Source organism: Columba livia, chromosome 1, assembly GCF_036013475.1.
Source record: "Columba livia isolate bColLiv1 breed racing homer chromosome 1, bColLiv1.pat.W.v2, whole genome shotgun sequence".
Taxonomy (NCBI): domain Eukaryota; kingdom Metazoa; phylum Chordata; class Aves; order Columbiformes; family Columbidae; genus Columba; species Columba livia.
Window position 1 is genome coordinate 159,008,048 of NC_088602.1, and position 11,546 is coordinate 159,019,593.

At 38.5% G+C, this 11,546-nt stretch overlaps 1 protein-coding gene across 21 annotated transcripts in view; it reads left to right on the forward strand.

Annotated features, from left to right (window-relative positions):
- Positions 1-11,298, forward strand: part of NAV3 (neuron navigator 3) — a 548,370-nt gene extending 537,072 nt beyond the window's left edge. For all 21 annotated transcript variants that reach the window (XM_065041110.1, XM_065041166.1, XM_065041103.1 and 18 more), the window contains 6 exons: positions 1,849-2,003; positions 2,928-2,999; positions 3,433-3,629; positions 4,281-4,399; positions 7,135-7,338; positions 9,530-11,298. In XM_065041110.1, the coding sequence (XP_064897182.1) occupies positions 1,849-2,003; positions 2,928-2,999; positions 3,433-3,629; positions 4,281-4,399; positions 7,135-7,338; positions 9,530-9,649 (867 nt within the window). In that variant the 3' untranslated portion in view covers positions 9,650-11,298. The remainder of the gene's footprint in view (positions 1-1,848; positions 2,004-2,927; positions 3,000-3,432; positions 3,630-4,280; positions 4,400-7,134; positions 7,339-9,529) is intronic.
- Positions 11,299-11,546: the final 248 nt, after the last annotated feature.

The following is an 11,546-nucleotide window of genomic DNA, read 5'->3' on the forward strand; positions in this document are numbered from 1 at the left end:
CTACTTTGTTGCTCAGTTAGCGTTTTTTCCTACAAGAATTCAGTCTCCTATCCCAGTGAGGAACAGGGACCAGACTTTTATGTTCTAAACTAACCACTGATGCATTGTGAATGAAGTCAGAATTTTCCTTCCACTTGAGGAAACACACCTTAAAGATAAATACAGAGTCAAATTCTTATGTAAATTCAATTCTTAGAGTGTCTGTAATTTCTTTGTCAGAAAGGTTAGATATATAGTAATACAAGTCTAACTTGCTTTTTTATAGTGACAAGAGCAGCCTATTATTACCAAATATATCAGAATAGCGATTTTGAATTACTCTCTTGGGTTCAGCTTCTAAATCAGCACTGGATAAATACATCTGCTGCCACTGTTTCTGACATGCATTGGTCAGGAAGCTGACCATGTTAAAATGACATAATGTCATGTCACATTCACAGTGATTTACAGAGCTCAGATTATCAAGCTTCTATCACGATGACTGTGCTAGTCACGAATAATGCTTTTCACTTCCTGTCCTAAATTGGGCATACTCCTAACTTGGTACCCAGGGAAAAGAAAATGTAAGGTTTTGCCCAGAGCTTACGGATTTGCACAGAACATAATAAACATTAACATAACACAAGAAGAAAGAACATAAAGATCCCAAAGGGGCAAGAGGACCATTACAGTAAAAATCTCCACTTTTCACTTTCTTTATACAGAGAATTTGTGATGCCATTTACTTTGGAAAGGGATGTTTTATTGTTATATCATATACATTTATAATTAAAATTGTCTCATGAAAGAGCAAGCTTTTGGATTTCTGGTGAATTGTTTGTTGTATGTGGTTTTGTTTTGGGAGGTTTTGTTGGTTGGTTGTTGTTGTTTCTGTTTGCTCGTTTTCCTTGTCTTTTGTTTCTATTAAGATTTATATAGAACTTTTGAATTTGTAATAAAAAATAAAAGAAACAACATTTTCAAATACCAAGTATATTTGAAAAATACAGAAGGTACTGTTCCATGGAAGAAGCTCACGATGTTTCTCTAGAGATACCTGATCATAAAAAGCTAAACAAAAATCTTTCTTGAAACAAAAAAAAGATTGCATGTTCCCATTCCCAGATGTAGAAAGTAAAATAGCAATAGGAACTTTGTCTGTAATACTGAGCATTTTTAACACTGACAAAATTAGATACCTCTGGAGATACAGCTGTAAAACTTGACTAGCCCAGACCCTCAAGGGCAAAAAAGTTTTGAGAAAAATATGAAATGTTTTGATTATAGAAAGCTCTCTTTTACTCCAGCACTAAACGGCAGCCAGAGAGATAGCTGACAGAAAAAAAGAATTTACACAACAAAATTTGTTATGAGGTGTGATATAGTACCTTCTAAGGGTCAAATAGATACTCAGTGAGAGTGGTGAAAGGAGATACCTGAAGGAGCAGTTCAAGATGCTTATAATGGTGGGGGCTTTTTGGTTTATAAATATGGCATTCTTAAGAATAGAGGTCCAACAATTAATGTATCTTAGCCCATTGGAAATGGCATGTTTTATTACAACCTGTTTTCCACTGAAGATAAGACGTTTTATCAGCAGGTTTCTAAGGAATGTATCCACTAAATGGGAATGTGTATGCTTCAGTATTTGCCTTATGTTTAGTGTCTTTCTTTTCCCTAGCATGTGGTTTCAATGTTCCCCTGTCGAAGAAGCTGTTCTTCCTGCATGTGCTGATCCAGCTCAATGATCCACAGTGGGGAAACTCTATAGCAGCCTCTTTTATCTTTAGGAAAATCTTTTCCACTGAAATTTCGTCTATGGTCTAATTGAGTTCATCTTTTCTGCTTTTCTTGTTAATTCTGCTACAGGATCTGCGACAATACCTAGCAAACCTAGCTGAACAGTGCAGTGCTGACAACAATGGTGCTGACCTCCCTGTGGTCGTAATTCTTGATAACCTCCACCACATCAGTTCACTAAGTGACATCTTCAATGGTTTCCTCAATTGTAAATACAATAAATGGTAGGTAGTAGCTCTTCTCTCCCCTTTCACACGCCTTTTGCAATTAAAACAGTAAAAACTGTTTGTTACTTTGCAAAATAAAATGTCCCAATGGAAACATAAACTAGGCTGTCAGCGAAGTCCTTATGTGCTTGAATAATTTTGATCCTCTTTAGCCAAGTACTTCGGTGTCTGCTTCACTTTAGTTATAAGACTCGCATGCATCCCAGTGAGATGCAAATATACCACAGAATTTAAGAATGTACTTAAACATTTGAATGATTTAGCCTCTTATCCCTTTTGTCCTGCCAGATCACACAAGCTCATTAGTACCATGAGGCCAGCTTATGAGATAGTAAGAAGAAATGCACTTCATAATAGTAGAATTTGGGATACATGTGAACTCATGAACCATGCCATGCAGGAGCAGCTGTATATATGGAAAACTTGCACTTCCTACAGCTTTCCTATAGTAGAGCAGAAATTTGCTGGCTGTCCATTATTGCCAAGGAAGAATAAAAATAATGTATTCTGGAACTTTTACTGACATACAACATTAGCTATTTCTGCAGTTAAAGAGCCATCATAGGGACTTCCTTTCATAAAATCACTGCAGGCTATGTGTTACTTGTGAGATTCACTAGCTTCTGAAATTCAAACTCTAAGCCTACTGCAAAATTATGAGGTACATGAGGACAGGGTTGCCTCATTTATTTCTTTACTACAAATGAGTGCTAGTAAACTACAAATGTGGAGAGTGGGAAATCATACAAGAATAAACATTTTTAAAAAATAGTGCACCTCAGAAATATTTTAAATGTAAGACTACAATACATCCAGAAAATCTTTTAAAAATTGATGTAGTGCAGATTAGAAGAAAGAATATTCTCTGAATCATCTGAATGGATTCTCCCTCAACAAAAACTACTACTTTTCTCTTTTCAGTCCCTATATTATTGGAACCATGAACCAGGGAGTTTCTTCTTCACCAAATCTGGAGCTGCATCACAATTTCAGGTACATTCATCTTGTGTTTACTGTGCCTGCATTTGCACAGCTCACAGTTTCTCAGCCCAGTTCTTTGACAATCATTGATCTTGTGTCTTGCCACAGCAAAGTGTTTTACCTTCTGTGTCTCTTCTTTATTGATGGGTCTCTGAATGGTGGTGGGGAATGATGAAAGAAATCAGATGCTTTCTGGCACCTCTAGCAAGTTGCTGAAGATGATTGCATTCTTGCATTACATTTGTCTTCAGCAATGTCTTGAATTCCTGCTGAAACCTGTGACAGTTGTGTTGCAGCAGTGGGCAATAACATGGTATATTGTAGCCATTTTGTACTTGTTGACCAGCTAGACTCAGAAGCTTGTGACATTACCTTCATCTATATGTTTAAGAGGAAACAATGTTTGCTATTCATTGCTACTATTGTATTTATCCTTTATACTCAGGTGGGTGCTGTGTGCTAATCATACAGAGCCTGTTAAAGGTTTCTTGGGCAGATATCTGAGAAGGAAACTGATTGAGACTGAAATAGAAAGGAACATCCGCAATAATGAGCTCATCAAAATCATTGACTGGATCCCCAAAACATGGCATCATCTCAACAGCTTCCTAGAAACACACAGCTCATCAGATGTAACCATCGGTGAGTCAAGTTGCTTGAAATGGGGAAGCAGGCTGAGAATTTTAGACATTTGTGAAGTATATGTTAACTTTTTAAAAGTTGTCATCTCTTAATAGGAAGTACCTCTAGTGTGGGGAATTTGTCTAGCTGCCAGCAGGATTAAAATGAAAATGGAAAGTTTAATGAGAAAGAATGTATTTAGTGATATTTCTGCCTTGGTTGCTGAAGACTTTCAAGTAAATTATCATAATTTTAGAAAGTTAAATTTAGAAAAAATTACCTCAATAGCAACTTTCCTAAGCTTATATTTTATTTTATTTTTTCTCTACTTTCACACTGCAGTATAATTACAGAGATAAAACCACTTGGACAGTTCAGCAAGCTTGCAGATGGGAGATTATATGCATCTGAGGTCTTATAGTGGAATAGTTATGTTAGAAAAGAAGTCATCCTTTTACATAATTTTGTCTGTAAAACTTGTGTTCATCAGAATTGGATAACGTGACACTAGTTCATTATGAAGAATGAGAGACTGATAAATCCCTTTTCTTGGTCCTGTATTAACATTCTCTTCACTTGAGTTTACTCAAATACTACTTTTTCAATTTTGTGAAGATCATTTTCAGCATACTCTCTAGTTCTACTTTTTGAATACACCACTTGGCTTTTCAGGCCCCCGCCTCTTCCTGCCTTGTCCCATGGATGTTGATGGCTCCAGAGTGTGGTTCACAGACCTCTGGAACTATTCCCTGGTGCCGTATCTTCTGGAAGCTGTGAGAGAAGGACTTCAGGTATGACATTTTTTTCCCAGTATTTTTTTAAATTAGTTTCATAGGCTTTCTCGAAGCTACTTTCAACCAATGCATCCAAGTATAAATGCTGTCGTGTTTGTAAGAAGAAAATTTGTGGAGGGATTATAGAAATCAGCCTTGAACTCCTTTTGACCCGTTTTTTTGTTTGATATATGATTTGGCTTTGTCTGCTCTGGTACTAGCATAGCTTGTACTTTATGAAGAGGATTTCTCCTCTGTGGCTGGAGGAAGGTTCTTCTTTCTCCACTGTTTAAAGAGTTCACAGTAATACAAAATATAGCTCAGATGGCCTCCCTGTGTCAAGGCAGTATCAGCCTACCCCTACATGGAAGAGTTAATAACTCTTACACTGTTGCAAGAAAATACCTTTGGTCTGCCTAATCTTCTCCCACCTACATACACATGTAGGCACCCAGGCTTGTGGAGGAAAGCTTATGATCAGGGATATTTTCACCATTCAGAAAACAAACAAACAAACAAAAATAGCCTTACCTAATCAGGCTGAGGTAATTTACCATTTGGCCGTGCTGAGCACGAGTGTCTGTCCCTTTTCGTCATTTTATCTTGCAACCCTGCATCTATTTCCCATAGTTGTTTTGGTTTGGTTTGGTTTGGTTTTTTTCTCCTTTTTTCTTTCTCTATATGTGCTAAGATTTCCTCCGGATTCTAATTCTCATTTTGGGTAACAGTACCACCAGATCAGAGTGCTCCACAGTTACCTCCAGAGCTAAGTGTTAGGAGCAGTTCCGTTGGCTGTTAATGAACTATTAACATTTCTTCTGCTTTAATAGAAAGAGGACTACAAATGGATGTGTCGTAGACAGTGCTGTAAGCTGTCCCATATAGGTTAAGATTCCACACCATTCCACACCTTTGGAGCAAACCTAAATCTCAAAAATAATCCTTTTTTTTTTTTTATTTTAATTTGTTTTTCTTCCTTTTCCATTTTCTATTATGCACTGCTACTGTATGCCCTCTGGACAGACATTTTGTGGAAAGGCAGTTTTTTGCCACACATGACACTGAAAGAAATTACTGTGTACAGAGTACAGAGGGGATTGTTATGGTCTAGTCAAAGAACCTTGTAAGCAGCTGTGGTTTCTTTATCACCTTGTATTGACATAATGACATTCTGATGCTATGGAGGTTTAGAATCTTGCCTGTTGAATATCTCACACTTTCCTAAAACTGCTTATCTCTCTGGGAATTACAGAGTGTTTATGTCTTGTGCAAAAAGCTGCCAAAGATCTGATAGAACAGCCAGGGTGAGATTAACAGTGTTTGTTTAGATCAGCTATAAAAATGATGCTATATTCTCCATGCTCATAGTTTCCCAAGTATACAGAGTATCTACTTAAAGGAGAACTTCAGTTCTGGAGCAGAAGATGGCAGCATATAGAAGAAAATATGTTGTTTCATGAACCATTCCAATTTTTTGCTGCTTTGGATGGCTTCCATAAAATAACATTAATAATAATAAACAGAAATCTTTTTAATGATATAATTAGATGTTCCTGAAACCAAGGGTGGGTAGCAAATGGCTTTCTAGCCCAGTACTTTGCAAACTCATTTGTCAGACACTGAATTTACAAGCCTTGCACCAGTTTCCAGAAGATATTTAATCGCTGTTAATCTCAGATGAGGGGAAGTGCTGCCCACAGCTAGGATTGAGCCTGCTACCTCCCTGAGAAACATTTCCTCTTGGCTTATTTAGGCTTATTTTAGCAGCCCAGTCTCTGTGTAGGGCAGAAGGAGTCTGATTATCTCTGTGCATGGTAATATAGGCAACTTGGCTGCCCATCCTGGAGCTCAGGATTCAGCAAATGCCTGGGAGCAGGTGTTGCAGTGATAAGCACAACTCATCTCTCTGGCTTTAGCACTAAAATCCTTCACTGTTTTACTCCCTTTAGGAGTGCAGCCCATCTAAATGCTCCATGAGTGTATGCCCTGCCAACATTATGCTTCTCCTTGGATTGTGTGAGGCTCTTTGAGCTAGGAGAAATTGCAGAAGGCCCTGGTGACTGGCTCCCCAACCCAATGTGTCATTGTCACAGCTAAAGGAAATCTCTAAATCAGCAATCAAGAGGTTCTCAGTTAACATGTTGGTTGTGAACAGCAAGATCGAGAAGGGTGCATTTTAATGAGGAAGCTACCACATCTCCTAATCTTACAATATTCTTATTCTTTCTTCCTCTTCCTCCTTCCACAGCATTTTTGTGCTTGACAGTAGGGGAAACCTACCCTTTGTGAATTTCTTCTCTTTGTGAAAGATCTCACACTTAAGGTGTGGTCTGTTTCTGCATCCTATTTTGCTGGGAGAAGAGAACAAGCTGTACTGTCACTTCCTAATTCACTTCAAACAAAATGCAATTAACTTGAATATCTTAGATTGGGCTGAGTTAGATTCACTGATATGCCTTAAGCAAATTACCTAAAGGTCTCATTTCACATCATATCAAAAACTCATGGCTCCAGCTTTGCCCACAAGTATCACTAGTTGATTGCTTTCCAACTTGCAGCCATTCTGTGTATGAAAGGAGCATTAATAGAGCTGATGTCTTTTGAATGTCTTATCATATCTGAGTGCTGAGAAAATTTTGAAAGCAAACCACTTACTAGAATGGTTTAGATGTTTTTTGATGACTCTTGTCTGCTCTTACAACCAGTACTGAAAACTCTGTAGGATACTTACCTGTGTTGTATCCACAATATAGATGTATGGTAAGAGAGCACCCTGGGAGGATCCCTCCAAGTGGGTAGCTGATACCTACCCATGGAGCTCTGCATCTCTACAGCATGAGTGGCCATCGCTACTTCAGTTGAGACCAGAAGATGTTGGTTATGAAGGTTATGCATCAGCAAAGGAAGGAACAACTTCAAAGCATGTTCCACAGACTGATACAGAAGGGGATCCCCTGGTAAGATTTAAACTTTGGGGAAAAGGCTTTTCAGTAGGTATTTCACCATCAGATGTTAACTTGTACACTGCTGTACAATAAAAAAAAATGGTGTATACCCACCCCAAAATGGGCTTTTAAAATGAATCCTACTGTAATTTATTTTAAAAGTTGAAAATAAAAGGCAAATCTAGCAAGAGGGTGAGTATCACCATCGTGTTAATATGTCCCTTAATTGTTTACATCTCTCATCTGCCCAGAAATGTATCTGGTCTTTGTCAGTGTAATAATTGGGTACCGCTCTTCAACAAGTTTTTAATCAGTTCATTCTGAAAACACCTTCCCAGGTTGGACAGTCCTTCATCTACATTCTACAAATGAAGGACTGAGAAACTCACATTATATAACTTGTCTGTCATACAGAATTCAGCAGAAATGCAAATCAGACAGCTATCCTCCTATTCCTGAGAACATTTCAAGATAACTGATGACTGTTGTACAGTCTTAATATAAAAGGAATGGAAGTCTGGTGACGTTAAAAGATAAGAGGTTGATTTCCCTCAGTGCCATACATTGTTTTATTTAAATATGATCCCAGATGTTTGGGTTTACCATTGCTTCCTCTGATAATGAACTATTAAATTGCATATATTGAACTGCTGTTCTTGTATAGTGCTTTCTCTATAGATTGCCTTTATCACAATTCTAAATATCATTTTAGAGAACTTTACTCCTGCAATACAGGCAACCCTTAGAAAAGGGAATTTCTCAGATGAAAGTGCATTTGACTCTTATCAGTGCTAAGAAAATGACTTCTCAGCTTCACTGAAGTGTTTCGTATCCAAAACCAGACCTGGCATCCTGAAGAAGTATAGAAAATCACCTAATTTGATCCCCTGTCTCCAGTCCATAAGCTCTGGGGTGATTGTTTCACCCAGTGATTTCACCTGCCAGTGATTGCATTGGCCAGGCTTACAGCTTATACATGTCCCCTCCACTAATGTGAAAATACTTGGGCAGCTCAAGTTTAGCCTCCTGTGGCCCTTGCTCCCTCACACTGTGAGTAGTACCTGTACCTGATTAATTATTAGACATTTGAAACCTGTGAATGGGAGGGCTTGTCCCTGCCTGCAGTGGAGTTCACAGTGGGGAGAGAGACATCACGCTTGGGGAAACAGGACATTTCACATGAAGGCTGTACTGCACACCCACTGGATGTATCCTGTATTCGCAAACATGGATACCTATTAAACCTTCTGCAAAATCTATCTAATAGCATTATAGACTATTAAATGCTGTTCAATACCTGCAGAAAACTTTACAAGTTCTTCAGATTGAAGGATTCCTGAGCAAAAAGGAAAAAGGGGTTTAACACACAAGGATACATCTTTCTCTTTGGTTTTTCGTCGACGGCTTTTTGTAATGACAGTGTATTTGTTCCTCGAAAAGCATTAAAATGATGTCAACATCACTTGCAGCCCTGACCAGGCTGGCAGAAGCGGACATTTCATAAATAAAAACCTGATCATTACACAGAGTTAAGCATCAAAGATCCAAGTAATTTTCTGGGGCTTAATGCTGCTTTCTGATGATTTTTCAGATGGACTTCAGGTTCTAATAATCCCCAGATTATGTGGGGGCTCTCCTCTCCTGGGTAGGAGGATCTGTTGCTGCTTCCCTGCTGAGGTCAGCCCCCCGACAGCAGATGGGACTCTTTCATGAAGTAGCTGGCCTCAGTCCACCCCTCTCTCGCTCCCCCCCCGTCTCTCTCTCTTGCAGACGGGGTATGTTAGTGTGATTATGTTTTCAGTTGCTTTTGCAATGTAGTGTGTCTATACCTTCCAAAAATTATCTGGAAGCTTGACTGCCTCCAAATATGAGCCCAGATGTCCAGCTGTGATATGGCTTCCTTCCTCTGCCAGTCTTGCAGCTGCAGCCAGTCTCACCCCTGAATTAAAGAGAGTTATCAGGCAGCTCCATTGTATCCCTCTGGCTCTTTAGTCCTTTAAATTTCTATTTAAAGACCAGACGGCAATGAAAAGGGTGTCAGAAGGAGACACTGACACCCTGCCCTGCCTGAAATCCTTTTGTATGGTCCCCTCAGCTAGATACTAGCACACCTCATTCAGGAAGGGAGCTTAATTAAATTTTAACACAGTCACTGCAGCATTACATGAGACGAGATTATGTAAACATTGCTTTCTTCTTTCAGATGAATATGCTAATGAGGCTTCAAGAGGCAGCCAACTATTCAAGCGCACAAAGCTGTGACAGTGATAGCACCAGCCACCATGATGACATTTTGGATTCATCCCTTGAATCAACTCTATGAAAGGGACAAACCTTGGTGGAGGATTATGGTAAAACCTGTTTCCACTAGACCACTGCCAGTATTAAAGCAGCACACCGAGGTCGCTGAGTAAGAACGGTGTGTTGTAGGTAGGCAGGAGACGTAACTGCAAAGGCAGGAAGAAAAATTGAAGTGGAAAGCTTGAATTGGTTTAATTTCAAGGCATTTCAATACCTATGGAGCCAAGTGAGACTCCAATTGTCAACTGGAAAGGGCCCTAGACCAAGGGCATCTAAGCAGATTGCACACGTGTTAGCCAAACTGGAATACGTTTCTTCCCTTTTCCTCTTTCTCTCTCACTCTGTCTCTCTGTTTCTCTCTCTCTTTCTCTGTACAAGTTTACAGTGCAACTTCTTTCGTGTTTGGTTTTTTTTTTTTTTTGATTGGTTGTTTTTTTGGTTGGTTTTGTTTTGTTTTTTCCTTTAGTTTCCCTGAGGTGCTGCATGAAAACTGCAGTCTTCTAATTCTCTTCTAACCTCTGTTGTGCCGCATGGTGCTGGTCACAGGACTTCAGTGGCGTTTGTGTTGTACACTACTGCCCATTCCAAAACAAATCAAAGATTATGATAGTAACTCAGAAAGCACAAACAATATTGTGCAATCACCAGAAAACATGACTGTGATATGCTGGATAAGTGCCAATTTAATTCTAACTGCCATGGTCACGGTGATGCGCTCCATCAAGTTTTTAGTATACGAGTCACAGATTTTATAAAGTTGTTTTTACCACAACGGTCTTTTTTAACCACCTGCCCACTCCTTAACAACAGTTTTATACCAATTATTAATCAACACTGATTAAAGGCTTTTTAGGGCTTCATATGTTTGAGCCTTTTCAGTGAAAGAAGGAACATTTCTTATGGTGCTGTCTCACTGCCTTAAAACAGATTTCTAGAACAGTTTTACAGTTGGTTTAATTCCTAAACCATTGGTAATTTACACTGTTTTTTTCTTCATTTACTAATGAGAAAATGTCAGTTAACACAGTAGCCTCATATCTGTATATCATGATTTTTTAAAGAAACGGATAGGAGAAAGAACAGTTGCTATATAATATTTTTATCTTGTGAATAGATTTCTCTGCCTACCCTCAGAAATACACAAGGAACCCAAACCCACTTCCACTGCCACCTAAATGCTGAGAAAATCGGCTCAAATACATTTGGTCCCATGGAATGGAGTTTTTGGAGGACAGATGTTTTGCATTCTTATCCAGCAGAGCTGGATGCACTTGATGCAGCATGAGCACAAATATATGTTTGTTTGTTTGTTGTTTTTTTTTTCCTTTTTCTAGTTTTAGCATGTTGTTTTGATTGCTATTGTTGTACATGAAGAATTCAGCATAAAAGTACACTGAAGCAGTGATGTCCACTGTGGAAGAAGAAGAGTTTATACTGTAAAAGTGGGTTGGTTTTGCACAGTCTACTGGGTGGGTATTGTAAATACTGGAAAAAAAAAAAAAAAAAAGAAAAAGAAAAAAAAAAGAAAAATAAAAAACCTTGCACAAATCAAATTGAAAAGAAACTAAAAAATTGTATTTTATTCTGTTGGTGTTAAGAGATGTTTCACTTGCTGAGATTTCCTGTGTGTTGCAAACAAATACAGAATGCAAACCTTACAAGCTGTTATTACCTGGTGTGTTTGTCCTGTACTTACAGTTGTTATGACTATGCAGGAGCTATCAATGCTACAGTGAGCATGTTTCAATATCTATACAAAGCCAATACATTTTGGGGGGAAAAAATCTGAAAATCTTTTATGTGCATATGTCACAGCAGGCTACTACCAGATTGCATCCAAACTGCTCAGAATAATCAGAAACGCTCTTTTACCACAAGAGATGTCTGGTTAAAATAGGTGCATATAAACAAGACGGTAT